This window comes from Sminthopsis crassicaudata, chromosome 4 (genome assembly GCF_048593235.1).
Source record: "Sminthopsis crassicaudata isolate SCR6 chromosome 4, ASM4859323v1, whole genome shotgun sequence".
Classification (NCBI taxonomy): Eukaryota; Metazoa; Chordata; class Mammalia; order Dasyuromorphia; family Dasyuridae; genus Sminthopsis; species Sminthopsis crassicaudata.
This window is the reverse complement of record NC_133620.1, coordinates 134,851,991-134,865,859: the sequence shown is the minus strand read 5'-3', so window position 1 is coordinate 134,865,859 and position 13,869 is coordinate 134,851,991. Positions and strand designations below refer to the sequence as shown.

At 34.7% G+C, this 13,869-nt stretch overlaps 1 protein-coding gene across 9 annotated transcripts in view; it reads left to right on the top strand.

Annotated features, from left to right (window-relative positions):
• ARID1B (AT-rich interaction domain 1B) overlaps window positions 1-13,869 on the top strand; it is a 523,204-nt gene that overhangs the window by 447,253 nt on the left and 62,082 nt on the right. For 5 of the 9 annotated variants that reach the window (XM_074309444.1, XM_074309443.1, XM_074309446.1 and 2 more), the window contains 2 exons: window positions 8,986-9,313; window positions 11,214-11,342. In XM_074309444.1, the coding sequence (XP_074165545.1) occupies window positions 8,986-9,313; window positions 11,214-11,342 (457 nt within the window). The remainder of the gene's footprint in view (window positions 1-8,985; window positions 9,314-11,213; window positions 11,343-13,869) is intronic. The other 4 variants (XM_074309447.1, XM_074309449.1, XM_074309448.1 and 1 more) reach the window with 1 other exon arrangement.

The following is a 13,869-nucleotide window of genomic DNA, read 5'->3' as shown; positions in this document are numbered from 1 at the left end:
AAAAAGATTGTAATAGAAAAAAATACAGGCTAACCTATGAATCTGTCTTATTTTTTTTCTCTTTTATGTTCATAGAGCCACTGATTGCCAAATATAGATGAGGTACAGGAACACAGAGTAATTCAGGAGACCTCCTCTGTTATCCCATATTGCTGGGATATTCTCTGCAACAAAAAAGCATAAATGTTGAATTTCTAAAACAAGATTAAAGTGTTATTTCATTTCCTTCCAAAGGAAAGGGCACATGTGTTTTCACTGAAGAAGGTTTCTAACCAAATGAGACAGTTATGAAAATTTGGGGAAGGATGGAAAGTGGCTACAAAGTAAGAGCATGAATGTATGAATTAATTATGTGTGCATTCAAACAACAAATTAGTTTATTTTTAATAAAAAAGAAAGTGAGGAATGAGGTCTGTAGTTCTACTCTTGATTTTAGGAGAGTAAAGGGAAGGTGAGGTCATGGAGGAGGAGAAAAGAAGCAAAGATGTCTTTTTCCTGTTCACAGAGGATAGCTGGGATGACGCATTATTTAAATAAGCCTGAGAATATTGAGTAGAAGCCAGTATATTCCACTCTCCATACTAACCCTTCCCCCCACCGGACAAAAATTAGGTCACTCTTTCTATTAAATCAGGAGTGAGGGTTTAAAAGAAAAAAAAGGCTAAAATTCATATATTTTACATAATAAAACTGGACTTCACAATTACTTTTTAAAATATCCTGCTATCAGAGAAAGCAGGTAGCAATGGAAAGAGTGCCAGACCTAGAGTCATGAAGACCCCAGACAACTTATTACCTGTGTGATCCTGGGAAGTTCACTTTTCCCTATTTAACTTTGTTTCCTCATCTCAAAAATGAGATAGGGAAGGAAATGGCAAACCATTCCAGGATCTTTGCCAAGAAAACTTCAAATGGGGTCCCAAAGACTCAGACAGACAGAAAAATGACTGAACTTCAAAGACCATCAGAAGCTTTATAAAAGTACAAAATACATAAAAATGCCAAATGCATACAAATTTATTTCTAGAGGTTATAGTGGACTCTATCAATGGAGGAAATTGGGATAGGCTTCCGATAGAAGATTGCTTGAAGCTGGACATTGAAGGATGGAGGTTCTTACAAAATAGAAATAAGTGTGGAAAGATTCCCATTCATGGGAATTGCCCATACCCAGACACAGACATGCAAAATGGGACACTATATGTGAGGGACAACAAATCCAGATTGACCAGACTCAGTTGTTTGAGGAAGAATTATTTGTAGTAATCCTGGGAGTACCAGGATTGTAAAGGGCTTTAAATGCCAAAATAAATTTGTTAATCCAGAAATAACTGGAAGCTATTGGAATTTCTTAATTAAGGAAGTAATATGGTCAGATCAGTGATTTTTAAGTATATAAGCTTTGACTGCTAAGAGTTAAGTATGGATTGGAGAGACAAGGAATGCAAGGAAATCATTTAGGAGGTTACCACAAAATAGAGATGAGAGATGATCAGAACCTGAAATAATGTTTTTCTCCTGGCAACTTAAGCATTCTGAATTTTATCAAGGATGCAAATGCAATGAATGAGCAAAAAAAGATGCAAAATAGTATGCTTTTCCTGAAAAGTCAGGAAACTTTTATACCTTCTATTGCAACAGGGGCACTTGAGATCACTTCCAAAGGGGACTTTCTCAGAGGGATCCTCAGATGCCAAAATGGATGATGCTCCCAAGTCCAAAAAAGAATAGAAAAGTCCTCCTGTCTTGGAAGATACAACAATTCTCATTGGAAGATAAATAATCAACTTATAAATCTGAGATCTAGGAGCTTAATATGAAATTCCATCAGTACTTTCTCATTTCTACCTTATTGCCTGTACCAAGCTAGTAAAGAAATTTGTTACTATTTCTTCACTGTGTCAGATGTAGGTTTTGAGTTATCAAGGAGATCAAATGGAAACCGATTTCATTTTTATTGCCCGAGTTACCACTCAGTTCAAGATTTTCTGTGAGTGGATAGAACACTGGCTTGTAGTTAGGAAGACCTCAGTTTGAATCCGCCTTAGATGCTATCTTTTTGACATTTTCAAATCATTTGAATCAGTTTAAAATAAAGATAATAACATCTCATAGAATTGTTGTGAAGATCAAATGAGATTGTGTGGGTAGTTATGTGTGTGTATGCATCCACACATATATATGTAGTGCTTGTAATTTTTAAAGCACTTCATATGTTATAGTTATCATCATCATTGTTATTCCTTTATCAGTTATCAGTTATCAATGTCTCTAGCTATGAGATAATTTCTTTATTACAATATTTTTACAATATTACTTTCTCCCTTGCATTTAAAGTGAACCTCATAGATCTTTTAGCCATGTTTTTTATTCCTCGATTTTCTCTTTATTTATAGCATTTGTTTTCAACTAAATAAAACTGGAATGAGATTAAGAGGTCAGAGAGTTATGACAGATTTCTGGAGTTAGGATTCATCTCTAATTTTAAGGCTCAGAGAGAGAAGTAGCACCTAAGCAAAGACAGGAAAGGTTTCAACAGATGAAAATGTGAAAAATATACATGCCAGTCAGAGGATGAGCTACTATGTAAATGCCAAATCAGTATTATTCACAGTTATAAAAGACAATGTGATAAGGGAGAAATTGTATTGACTTATAATTGATCTAGGTTAATTTAGAAAATTTTCAAAAATTATTAGCTTTTAAAGTTAAATGATCGAGATTTTAAGAGATCTAAAATTGAATCCCTGCTTGGTGACCCAAAATATTTTCTGAGATGTTCTATTATTAAGTACTTAAGTATCATGGAAGTAATTAATTCTAAATTGGTATAAAAAACCAAAATAGAGATAAAATGTTGCGGTTATTGTTTTCTTTAACTGTTCACATTATTTAAATATATACGCATATTAAATATATTTCATGTACATTCAAAAGTGATAATGTCCTGGGGACAAGTAGGTGGCGCAGTGGATAGAGCACCAGCCCTGAATTCAGGAGGACCCAAGTTCAAATCTGGTCTTAGACACTTAACACTTCCTGGCTGTGTGACACCCTGGGCAAGTCACTTAACCCCAGCCTCAAGGGGGAGGGGGGAAGTGATAGTGTTCTACAGAAATATGTGAATGAAGGAAATATGTGATATAAATGTAATAATTTCTAAGTTTTCTTCCTGCTTTCAAGATCTGTGACAGCGCTATTAAATTTAGAGAAATGTAGCCACTAAATTGTACCTACAAATGCCTATGGGGCCACATGTTAAATTAAAAAAACTACATAATCATATTATCTAAGTTCTATTTATTTACTTTAATATTTTTCAATTCATTATAATGTAGTTTAGGCAAATGAGGCTTTTGTCTCTATTCTTCCAATAACTAGCTGTATTATTGTGGGCTTAACCTTGGAGCAGTTTCTTTTTTTTTCTAAAGTGGTACAAATAATTCTTGCTTAAGGTTGTCAGTTGAAGCTGTGTGAATGTACTTTGAAACATTTTTTAAAAAGGTATTCAAATGCAAAGTATTATATTACCTCATGAGATTGATTTTTTTTCATAGAAGTAATTAAAAATCATTTCTATTCTTAAGCATGTGCTTATTTTTTTAGTAAACATATAGTCACACCCCCACATAAAGACTATTATAGTAATATACCAGATTAATCTCATTCCCTTGAAAATATCCTTATGATTTCCCATGACTATGTCAGTTTCTTGTGTCTTGAATGTCTCTCTCCCTCTTTATTGGATTTCAATATCTCCTTTAAAGCTTGACTCAAGTGTCACCTCCTTCAAGAAGCCTTCTCTGATGCCCTTAGTTGGTAAGAGGCTTTCCCCATTTCAGACTTCACAGTACAATTTATTCTCTCTCATTATTTTGTATTTTATAGTGAATGAGTGAGTTCAATAGCATAGGTGCAAAGACTAGCTTTAGAAAATGGGAAAGATGCATCTTCTTTTGAGATGAGAGGAATAGAGAACAGATGGAGATTTAAAAAAAAAAAAAAAAAAAAAAACTCGAGGCGGAAGAGGAGGGAAATTGTGAGTACTATTGTCAGATGGCCTTAGCATCAGTAATTAGTGAGCAAGATCATCTTCAAGTTAGGTTGAAATTGGGGGGTTTGAAAGAGTGCATTTCGTTTAGTGGTCTAGAATGGCCACTGAAAAAAATATGATAGGAAATCACCAAGCAGGGAGCATTTTTAATATGTGTAAATGCAGTGAGGGATAAACAGGTTGGAGAGCATATATCTATTAAAGAGCCAAACAAGCACAATTTGGTAATTTGTATCTAACACTGCACAGCAGTCCAAGAGCAGAGAAAAGAGTCAGTAAGAGTTGGGGATTGACAGCCGACAGTAATGGATAAGGGATTCTAAAGTACTAGAGCATCATTAAAATAAATGACATGAAAACTAAAATGGAAGGACAGGAACTAAACCAGGAGTCAGCTTTTTAATCTGAGGTCTATGAACCTGTGTGTGTTTGATTGTTATTGTAATGCAATTAGTTTCTCTTTTACTCCTTAATGTTATATTTTATGCATGTAAAAACATTGTTTTTACAAGGGATCCATAAGCTTTACCAGGTAGGCAAAGATGTCCACGACATTATTAAGGTCAAGAAGCCTTCCTCTAAAAGGATAGAGAAAATCTGGGTTTAATTTAAGGCTACATGTGGTCAAGGGTTTCTCCCTAAATGTTCTATCAATTTTCAGAAGAAGTAGAGAGACAGATGGATAGATGGATAGATAGATGTGAGTTATAGTTTCTCAGTATACATGCTTGTGCATACATATGTAAAGAGTGTTAGAGCTTTATTGAGTTTTAATGAACCAGCTCAATTGTTCCTTTTGAGTAAATGTCTATTCTTGGCTGAGATGGCAATCGCTGTCCTGTTTAAAAAAAAATTATATATATATATTTAACAAAGTATTGTGATTAATGTTTATTGTGTCCTGGGCAGAGAAGGAATAATGCTTTTAATCCAGTCAGTGTTCATCATGAAAGACCCTTAAGAAGGGCAAGAAAGCCTAACAGTCCCTCATTGATTAAGCCAGACTGAACGAGATTTCTGACAGACTTATATGTATTATACTATACATACTTCATCTTTTTTGCAGAGTCAGAAGGCAGGAATAGATCTGAATTTATAGAAATATGATCTTGCTACATCACTGGTTGTGGGTGGTAACTATTCCTTCTCACAGGCCTGTTTTCTCTTTAAGTTCTTGCTTTTTAAATTCTCTTTATTCTTTTGATAACAGAAGGGAACTATATATATATATATATGTATACACACACACACACACACACACATGTATTTACATACATACATGTTGCCTTTAATTCATTTTCCTTTTTTTAAAATACCTTTTATACCTTCAGCAATCTCTTCTAACAAAGAATACATATTGGCTTTGACACCTTTGAGCAACAGTAGTCATTTCCTGATGTTTCCAGTTGTTAGTGTGTTAATGCCCTGCTGCCATGTAGTTATTTAATTAGTGTACATGTTGTATTTCTTACCCATAGGAGAATATAAGCTGCTTGTGAGCAAGAGTAGTAGTAACCAGGTAATACAGTGGATAGAACACTGGCCTCCAGGGGTAGCTGTGAAGTTTAAATGCTAAAATATTAATGACTTGCTTTGTAAAACTTAAAGCATTATTGCCAGTGATTAGTGTGATTGTCTTTTATTATTGACTTTGTTTTCTAAGTGCCTACTTCAGTGTCTCAGGCATGGTAAGTGTTAAATTAATTTGTGTTTTTGTCTGTTCAGTAGCGTTATTTTTTAAAAAGTCATTCAGAGCAGTCTCTATGTACAGTAGCATCTTAGTCATTAATCAGTACACATTTATTAAGTACTGGCTATGGACCAGATGCTGCTCTAAGCACTGGGTATACAAAGAAAGAAGTAAAAGACAATACTTTTCCCTCAAGGAGCTTATAATCTAATCTTAAAGGTCAGAATATCAATAAAATTTCCTTCTTTTATTTAACACTTTGATATATGCCATTTGAATTTTTTTCAAAACAATTTATTAAGAGTTCTCAAATAATATTAGACCAATTAATGTTAATGTAAAATGAGTTCAGGACAACTAGATAGCACAGTAGATAGAGCACTGACCCTGACATCAGGAGGACCTGAGTTCAAATTCTGCCTCAGATGCTTCCTAGCAGTGTGGCCCTAAACAAGTCACTTAACCCCAACTGCCTCAAAAAAAAAATTGTGTGTATATATGTATGTGTGTGTATGTGTACACATACACACACATACATATATACACACACCCCTATATATAGAGCAGAAATATTTGGAATTATCTCCTTCCATAGTAGAGAACAGCCAAAATAGTCTTAATGCTCAAGAATAGCAGAGATTTTTATTCTGAGCATTTTTTGCTTTATTTTTCTAACATGTCCTTTTCTCATCAAATATACATCTTCTGATGCAGCTTACATTGTTGCCTCCACGGCCAAGGTCCATTATCTTTCCCACAGCCTCTGTGTATAACCAAGCCCTGACACTGAATCCATTCTTCACCGTGCCCATCCCAATAAACAGGTTTTTAAATTTTTCCCTGCACATTTCCACCAAAACAAAAGAACAGGAAAAAAAAAAAGCTTGCTTTCTCTGCCATTTCACAATTATTCTATTCAGTGTAGCTGGCTAGTAAGAGATGAAGTTGGCTAATGGTTTTGTACAGAATTTTAATACCAAATCATAAAACTGCCAATATAAAAAAAAAAAAAAATTGTGTTCCAAAAGTTAGCTTCTAAGTGCAGTATTTGGACTTCGAGACAAATTATTCCCATCATCAAAGGTTTCTTGGTTGATTGAGATAAATCAGATGACCCTACAATTGTGACTGAAATTATATTCATTTATAATACTGTTATTTCTTACTATTTTTCCCTTGCAAATATAAAATATTTTAGCCGTGTTATGGATTAAATAGCATTTAGGAGTCATTCTCCTGTAGGAACTTCTTCAAGGATCTGCTGTTTCAGAGATGCTGTATACATCTGGGTAATAAGCTTCTCCAAATTAAGTTAGTCTAATCTTCACAAGACAGCCATACAGGCCATCATTGGCCCCATATGGGAGCTGTTCCAGCTTAGTAGGATCTGCCAGAGTTTGTACTGTTGTATAGCCTTTAGGAATACAGGGTAGGATGCTGAGCTTTGGGCACATATTGCTGAAAGCTCAATTAGATTTTCAGAAACTAGGAACTTACCATTTGTAGTGCTATTTCCCCAGTTGAAAATCCAGAGTAATATATCTGTCTTTCATACATCTATCTTTCACAGTAAAACAAAAAATGCAATCATCCAGCTCTTTCCTGAGAATGGAATAGTTCTAGTTAGCCAGATTTTCTGGAACTTTACTGTTTAAACTATCAAAATAGTTGCCCTTTAATTGACATTCGTATAGCAGTCTTTCTGAATCTGCCACAGTCATCCATGCAGCCTTAAAACAAGTGTTCTGAACATAATGTTTAACCTTGTTTTGATGATTCAGGATTGTTTTCTACTATATCAGTTATTGTACTTCACTATTATTAAGCCATTTTCTGAGAGACTTTTAAGGGGCATAAGGCTATTTGACCATGAACTGAAGGGTCCTAGATTGCTGTGCTTTTTATATAATTTTCTTTTCCCTCCCCATCTGTGAAATGGCTTTTCTCATTGATGAAAATAGGAGTCATTAGGGAGTGATCTTTTCTCCTTCACTAATTCTTATTTCTAATTTGATTTTTATGGAATTAGAATCCAGAAATCTGACTTCTTAGACAAGAGCCTGATTGAGAAGCACAGTTTATGGACTTGGCCATGTGGCTGGGCCATTTTTTCTTACTCCCTTGTTCTTATAGGTCAAAGTAACAGGTGAGATTGATGCCAAGTTCATGAATAGATGACAAGTTAGTGTATATAAATGATAAGATATTTCTTTGTATTTACATGGGTCCTTGATATATACAGGTATATGCACTCTTAAATTTTTGTTTTCCTAATTAAATAATTTCTGAGATAATGTGTGGTTATCTCCACACATTTCCTTTTTATACAGAAAGGGAACAGTATTAACCATAATATAGAATAATGTTTCTATAAGTGCAAGATTGAATTATATTTCTGAAATTATTTTTTCCAAAATTAGTTTAAATCAGAATATGCATAAATTAATAGAGCTGTCATTAAGAACTTTTTTTTTTACATGGAGAAAAGGGGAAGGAAGGCTATGCAAGACAGTACTATGAGGAGCAGTAAAAGTCATGAGGAACATGGCAACACAGAAGAAAGACCCTTAGTTCTCCCATGTCCTGTGATTGAAGGGCAGAGAGACACACACACACACACACAAACAGTCATGGCAGGACTTTAGATAGTCCAACAAGAATTACTGTAACAGTGAATGATTCACACACTTAACTGGATCTCTGAGGGGAAACTGAGTTCACTGAGAGAGGAACAGAAGACATAAGGATGCTGAAGCTTTGGGATTGTTTAGCACTGCTGCAACACAACAAACATCTTCCTTCCCCTTCCATGTTAGTTAGGAGCTCAGGTATAAGCCCTTATGGGCCCTTCCTAGTGATGACTCCACCACTTAAACAAAGACAAGAAGTTAGATAATAGGATAAAGAAGGCATAAGGAATCTTATTTTTTGAAACCATGCAAAATAGTGGTAAACCTTAAATATTCCCAGAGGAAAAATTGTTAAACTTAAATTTTTTTTGAAGGTTGCAATAAATACATCTGGTGCTTTATCATCTGATTTTATGAGTTAGGCATCTAAGATTTGTATAGGTAATATCTGTGTAGATAATACTAGTAGTTTGAATAGGGCCAAATGAAGAAACACTTAATAGTGGTAATAATTAAATGTCTTATATTCTCCAAATTATTAGATTTCAGCTTTCCCAATGAATATTTTTTAATAAGTTGCAAGATTAAACTTCTGTTTGCTTTTTGTTTAGGTAACTACTCCAGACCTCCAACATATAGTGGGGTACCCAGTGCAAGCTACAGTGGCCCAGGGCCTGGCATGGGTATCAATGCCAATAACCAGATGCATGGACAAGGGCCAAGCCAGCCATGTGGGACCATGCCCCTGGGACGGATGCCATCAACTGGGATGCAGAGCAGACCATTTCCTGGAAACATGAGCAGTATGACACCCAATTCTCCTGGCATGGCTCAGCAAGGAGGGCCCGGAATGGGCCCCCCAATGCCAACTGTGAACCGTAAGGCACAGGAGGCCGCAGCTGCAGTGATGCAAGCTGCTGCAAACTCAGCTCAAAGCAGGTATGCCTTAAAGCAAAAAATACATATTTTTTAAAAATAGGGATAGAAGATATGTTGCATAATTTTCCAAGATTATAGTATAATTATAATTGAATGTATTTTTTTTTTTGTATCTTCTGACTTCAAACATGTTTTATAATATAAAGGTTAATGAAGCAAATGACAGACTACCTTCCACACTAAAAACAAAAAAGGACAAGGATAGTGGTTGGCAATCTTCAAGGTGGAGATAGAGATAATTTTTATGAGATTCATCAGGAAGCAGCAAAACTAGATAGAACTGCAGAGAGGGTGGACTTTGTAGCCAAGTAGGATTCCATTTTCAATTATGAGTTTAAAACAGCAAATATTGAAGACTAAGAAAATATATAATATACTAAATGAACCCTCATTTCTACCCCTTTTCCTATAAACATATACACATACACACATACACACACACACACGCCACAAAACCTTTATGAAATGGAGATATTGTGTGTGTGTTTATGTGTGTGTGTGCGTATGTGTGTATACGTTTGTCTTTGTGTAAATGTGTAAAGTTTATATATTTTGTATTTTTATGTTGTTTTGTTTAACCAACCATACCTCTCAATCTACCTGAGCCCAAATATAGTTAATAAAACAAGAATGAGGTCTTTTAACTTTGATTCCTTTTTTAAAAAACAAACTTGTTTTTTAACTATAATAAGAATTCTAGAACTTATTTTACTCTGGTGAAAGTAACATACCTTAAAAATGCAGCCTATCCCAAAATTTTAAATGTACTAAGACTTTTGGGATATCCTGTACCTATTTGATTTTATAAAAGGGTAAATTTAAGTTTTAAATGAAGACTACTCTTCAAAATAAGGGATGGTTAAGATATATACCTGAACTTCATTCTTAGGGGAAGGAAATAAGACAGAGATGATTATGATTTCTACTGGAAAAAAAAAAGGGTCTAATTTGTTTTTTAAATGTATTTCGTTGTTACTTTTCTTCTAAAGTGTGCTACTTTGGGAATGTAGGGACCCCTGCTGTCATGCTGTCTGCCTCAAATGATAATAAATTTCCCTTCAAGAATTATTATAATAGCTCATCTGTTTTTATCTACATTATTGTTATTTAAACTCTACTGGATCCAAGAAGTATTTCTCTGAACTCCCATATCTATAAGATTTTAGAGGTTCTTTCAATTAGATTTTCTATGAAAAGGCTGATTTTGATTGTTCCAGTTAATGTTGAGGACTAAGTATTGTTACCCATTAATGCAAATCAAGAAAAAAAATTCCCTTTTTTTGAGTGATAGTGGATATAGAGAACCAAGACAATTTTAAAATTATTAAAAAGAAAGTAATTGAATTCATTAAACATGAAACGTTGAATAGTGATCTGCCTGATACTTCACTAAGTGGGAAACCATTAGAAGGATGGGATGTCTATCTTAGACTAAAAAATTTAAAATACTAATTCATTCCATCTCCAATAATTTCCTTCTTGAATCTGTTTATATTTATGTATATAAGTATATAATAGACACCCTCCCAAATCAATTTATATGTGTGTGTCTACACACACGTCATTATTTGCTTTTAATTTATATCTTTAGTGAGTTAAACAGTACACATTTTCAAAGCTTGCTTCCCATTAATTTGTCCAGGAACTGGGAAAGGATTACATAGTTAACAAGCCCTTAACGTGTTTAATTAAAAATATATATATATATATATATATATATAAAATAACCATTTTCTTTAGTCCTGCTTCTGTCCAGTTGTGTGGTGCAAAATATTCCATTTGAAGTCATTCTGAAAACCTTCCACACTTGAAAGATGGACGTAAACATGGAATGGACAGGGTGATACTTTCATGTGCTTCAGAATAAATCCAAAGAGGCTGTTCTTCTGTTCTACTTTAGGCCACCATACATTAGGTCGCCTGCTTATCCCAGCCAGTCTGGGGCTGGCGGACGTCCCATGTTTTCTTCCCAGCACCCCAACTATGGCAACGCTCAGGCTCCCATGATGCACCAGCCTGACCAGTACGGGTAGGTAGTAACATAAACTGGACTTGCTGTGGGACCTTTGCAGTATTTTTTTTTTTTTTTTTTGGTTTGTTTGTTTTTTTATTTTTAGCAATTGTTTATGACATGCCATATGGCTGCTGAAGAAATACCAGTTCCCCCCAAAGTGAAAAGATTTATGAGGAAATGCATCATAGAAGGGGTGGGGTTTTTTGTTTTGTTTTGTTTTTATTATTTTTGGTTTTTGTTTCAGTTTTTCATTCCTACTAACAGTTCTGTACGGTGAAAATCTGCATGTCACCTACCCCCATGTAGATATTGCCTTTGCACGGCTTTTGGCATGTTGCTTCCCCCTTGTGCCTGAAAGGGAAATGAAGAATTTTATCATGGAAAAGAAATGAAATCATCCAATTCAGGCATCTTATTTATCCTGTTGTTGTTGTTGTTGTTGTTGTTGTTTTGTCTAGGAACTGTACTGTGTGACCTTGTTATCATTAGTGTGTTATTATCATTATTATCACTGCAGTGAACCCCCCATTTAATTTATTTAATCATTTAATTTAGAGTACAACTGTCTTGTTGGACAAGAGACTTACTGCAGTAGAGATGACAAAGGTTATTAATGGGACTTATCAGGGGTTCCATTATATCATTGTTGAACAAATGTCTGTTCAAAAATTTTTGTTAAGTTTCTCTTACCTGATTGCTGAAGTAATTAAGGGGTATCTATTTAAGTTCTCTGCTGCGACATTATTGTCAGTTGCAATATAAGAATGAGGTATCACACCATTTCACTTAAGAAAATACTTGCAATTTTAATTGTTTTCCTCCGATCTCTTTTTCTATGAGCAGATACCTCTAATATCAAATACTATCTCCATTTTTAACCTACAATATATTGTTACTAAATCACTTAGGAATTTCAGTTTGTCGTCTTGAAGATAATCTAGATGTAACTGTTCTTCATGTATAAGTAATGTATGTGAAGTTCAGTGGCTATTTAAAGATGATTGGAATGGAGATTTTTTTAGGTGGTGGTGGGGATTCTTTAATAAATCCTGTTTAAGTTCAGTTTCATTCTTGCCAATTATCAGAAATAATTTGTACCGTTTATTTTCTAAGTTTTGCATTTAGGTTAAATTTGGAGATAGTAACTTGAGTTGCAAAACTGTGTTCTGAATTATAAAAACATTTCTAAATGAAGACTAAAAAAATAGACATAAAATTTATTGTAGCGCAACAAGCTATAGTCAGAAAATTTTGTTTCTTATAGCAGTATTCTTCAAGGTCAATTCCTTAGTTAGAAGAAAGAAATCGGTGGGGAGAAAGAAGCATTTATCATCAGCTACTAATCCATAGGATCTGTCCTTTACCAACTCAGGAGTCCCATTTAGACACACAAAGCTGGTTTGGGTGTTCCTTGCCAAGCCACATTAAGCAGCTGTGTAAAATGAATTTAAATGGCATGCATCAGAGTAAAATCACTTCCACTGGGGCAGAAAATCAATGTTAGCTAACCAGAGCTGGAAGATCAAGATTTGAGTTTCAGCAGGCTATCTCCAGGTATAGAACCACCTCCTCCTTAATTAAAAATGAGAAAAAGGACTATTCCTGGAAAGCCTTCCAGGTGAACTTCCTAACGTATGCCTAACAGAAGCATATAATCTTACAGCCTGACCTCTGAGAGCTGTGGGTTTTTCTTGTTGTATTGCAGATCCTTTCCCTTCCTTTCCCTGCTGCCTCATCCATTACCCATACGTACTATTTGCTGTCACTTTTAAAAGCATGTTTGATGGTCCCTGTCAGACTGTGCTTTAAGAAACTTAGATTTTTAAGAAGACTTCTATTTTGCTTGTTTATCACAATTTAATAAGGGCAACTCTTTAGTAACAGTACCCTTCTACTTAAACATACATATGCACAGAGCCTGCTTGCTCCATCATATAAAGGTAATTTAACCAGAAAAGCCAGTTTTACTAAATTCTAGTCTCTGGTCAAATTGTAAGAATTACTGGCCTTTCAGAAACTCCCCATTCAGAGTACTTGTCATAATGGCTCTTCTCTCAAGTCTGAACCCCAAAAGGACTGCAATTGGGGAAAAAGACAAATGAGTGACAAAGGTGGAGAGTGAGCATGTGCATGTATGGACATCTGCAATTAGATGGAAACAGAAAGCTCACTATAAAAATGAAATACTATGGCAATTATGCTTCAGACCTTCTCAGCTAGTTGGGTGTAAGGCACCATAAAGGAAAAATACATAAACTTAACCCGTTTACGCAAGCAGTTTTAGTACATGCATTACTAGGAGTGGACTCAATGTGGAGATAATCCCCTCCCTGCCATGTTGAGTGGGTTAAGGTACTATTTTATGCCTTTTTTTTTTTCCTTCTCAATATATTTTGAAGAAGCAATAAGCTCATTATTTATGGCTTTCTGTAATATGATCTAGTGGATTTTTGGTGTTTAGAGATTTGATCAACCATGACATTGAATTTGGTCATTATAAAGATGCTCTCTTTCAGGTGTTATGTATAAATAACTGTTTTGT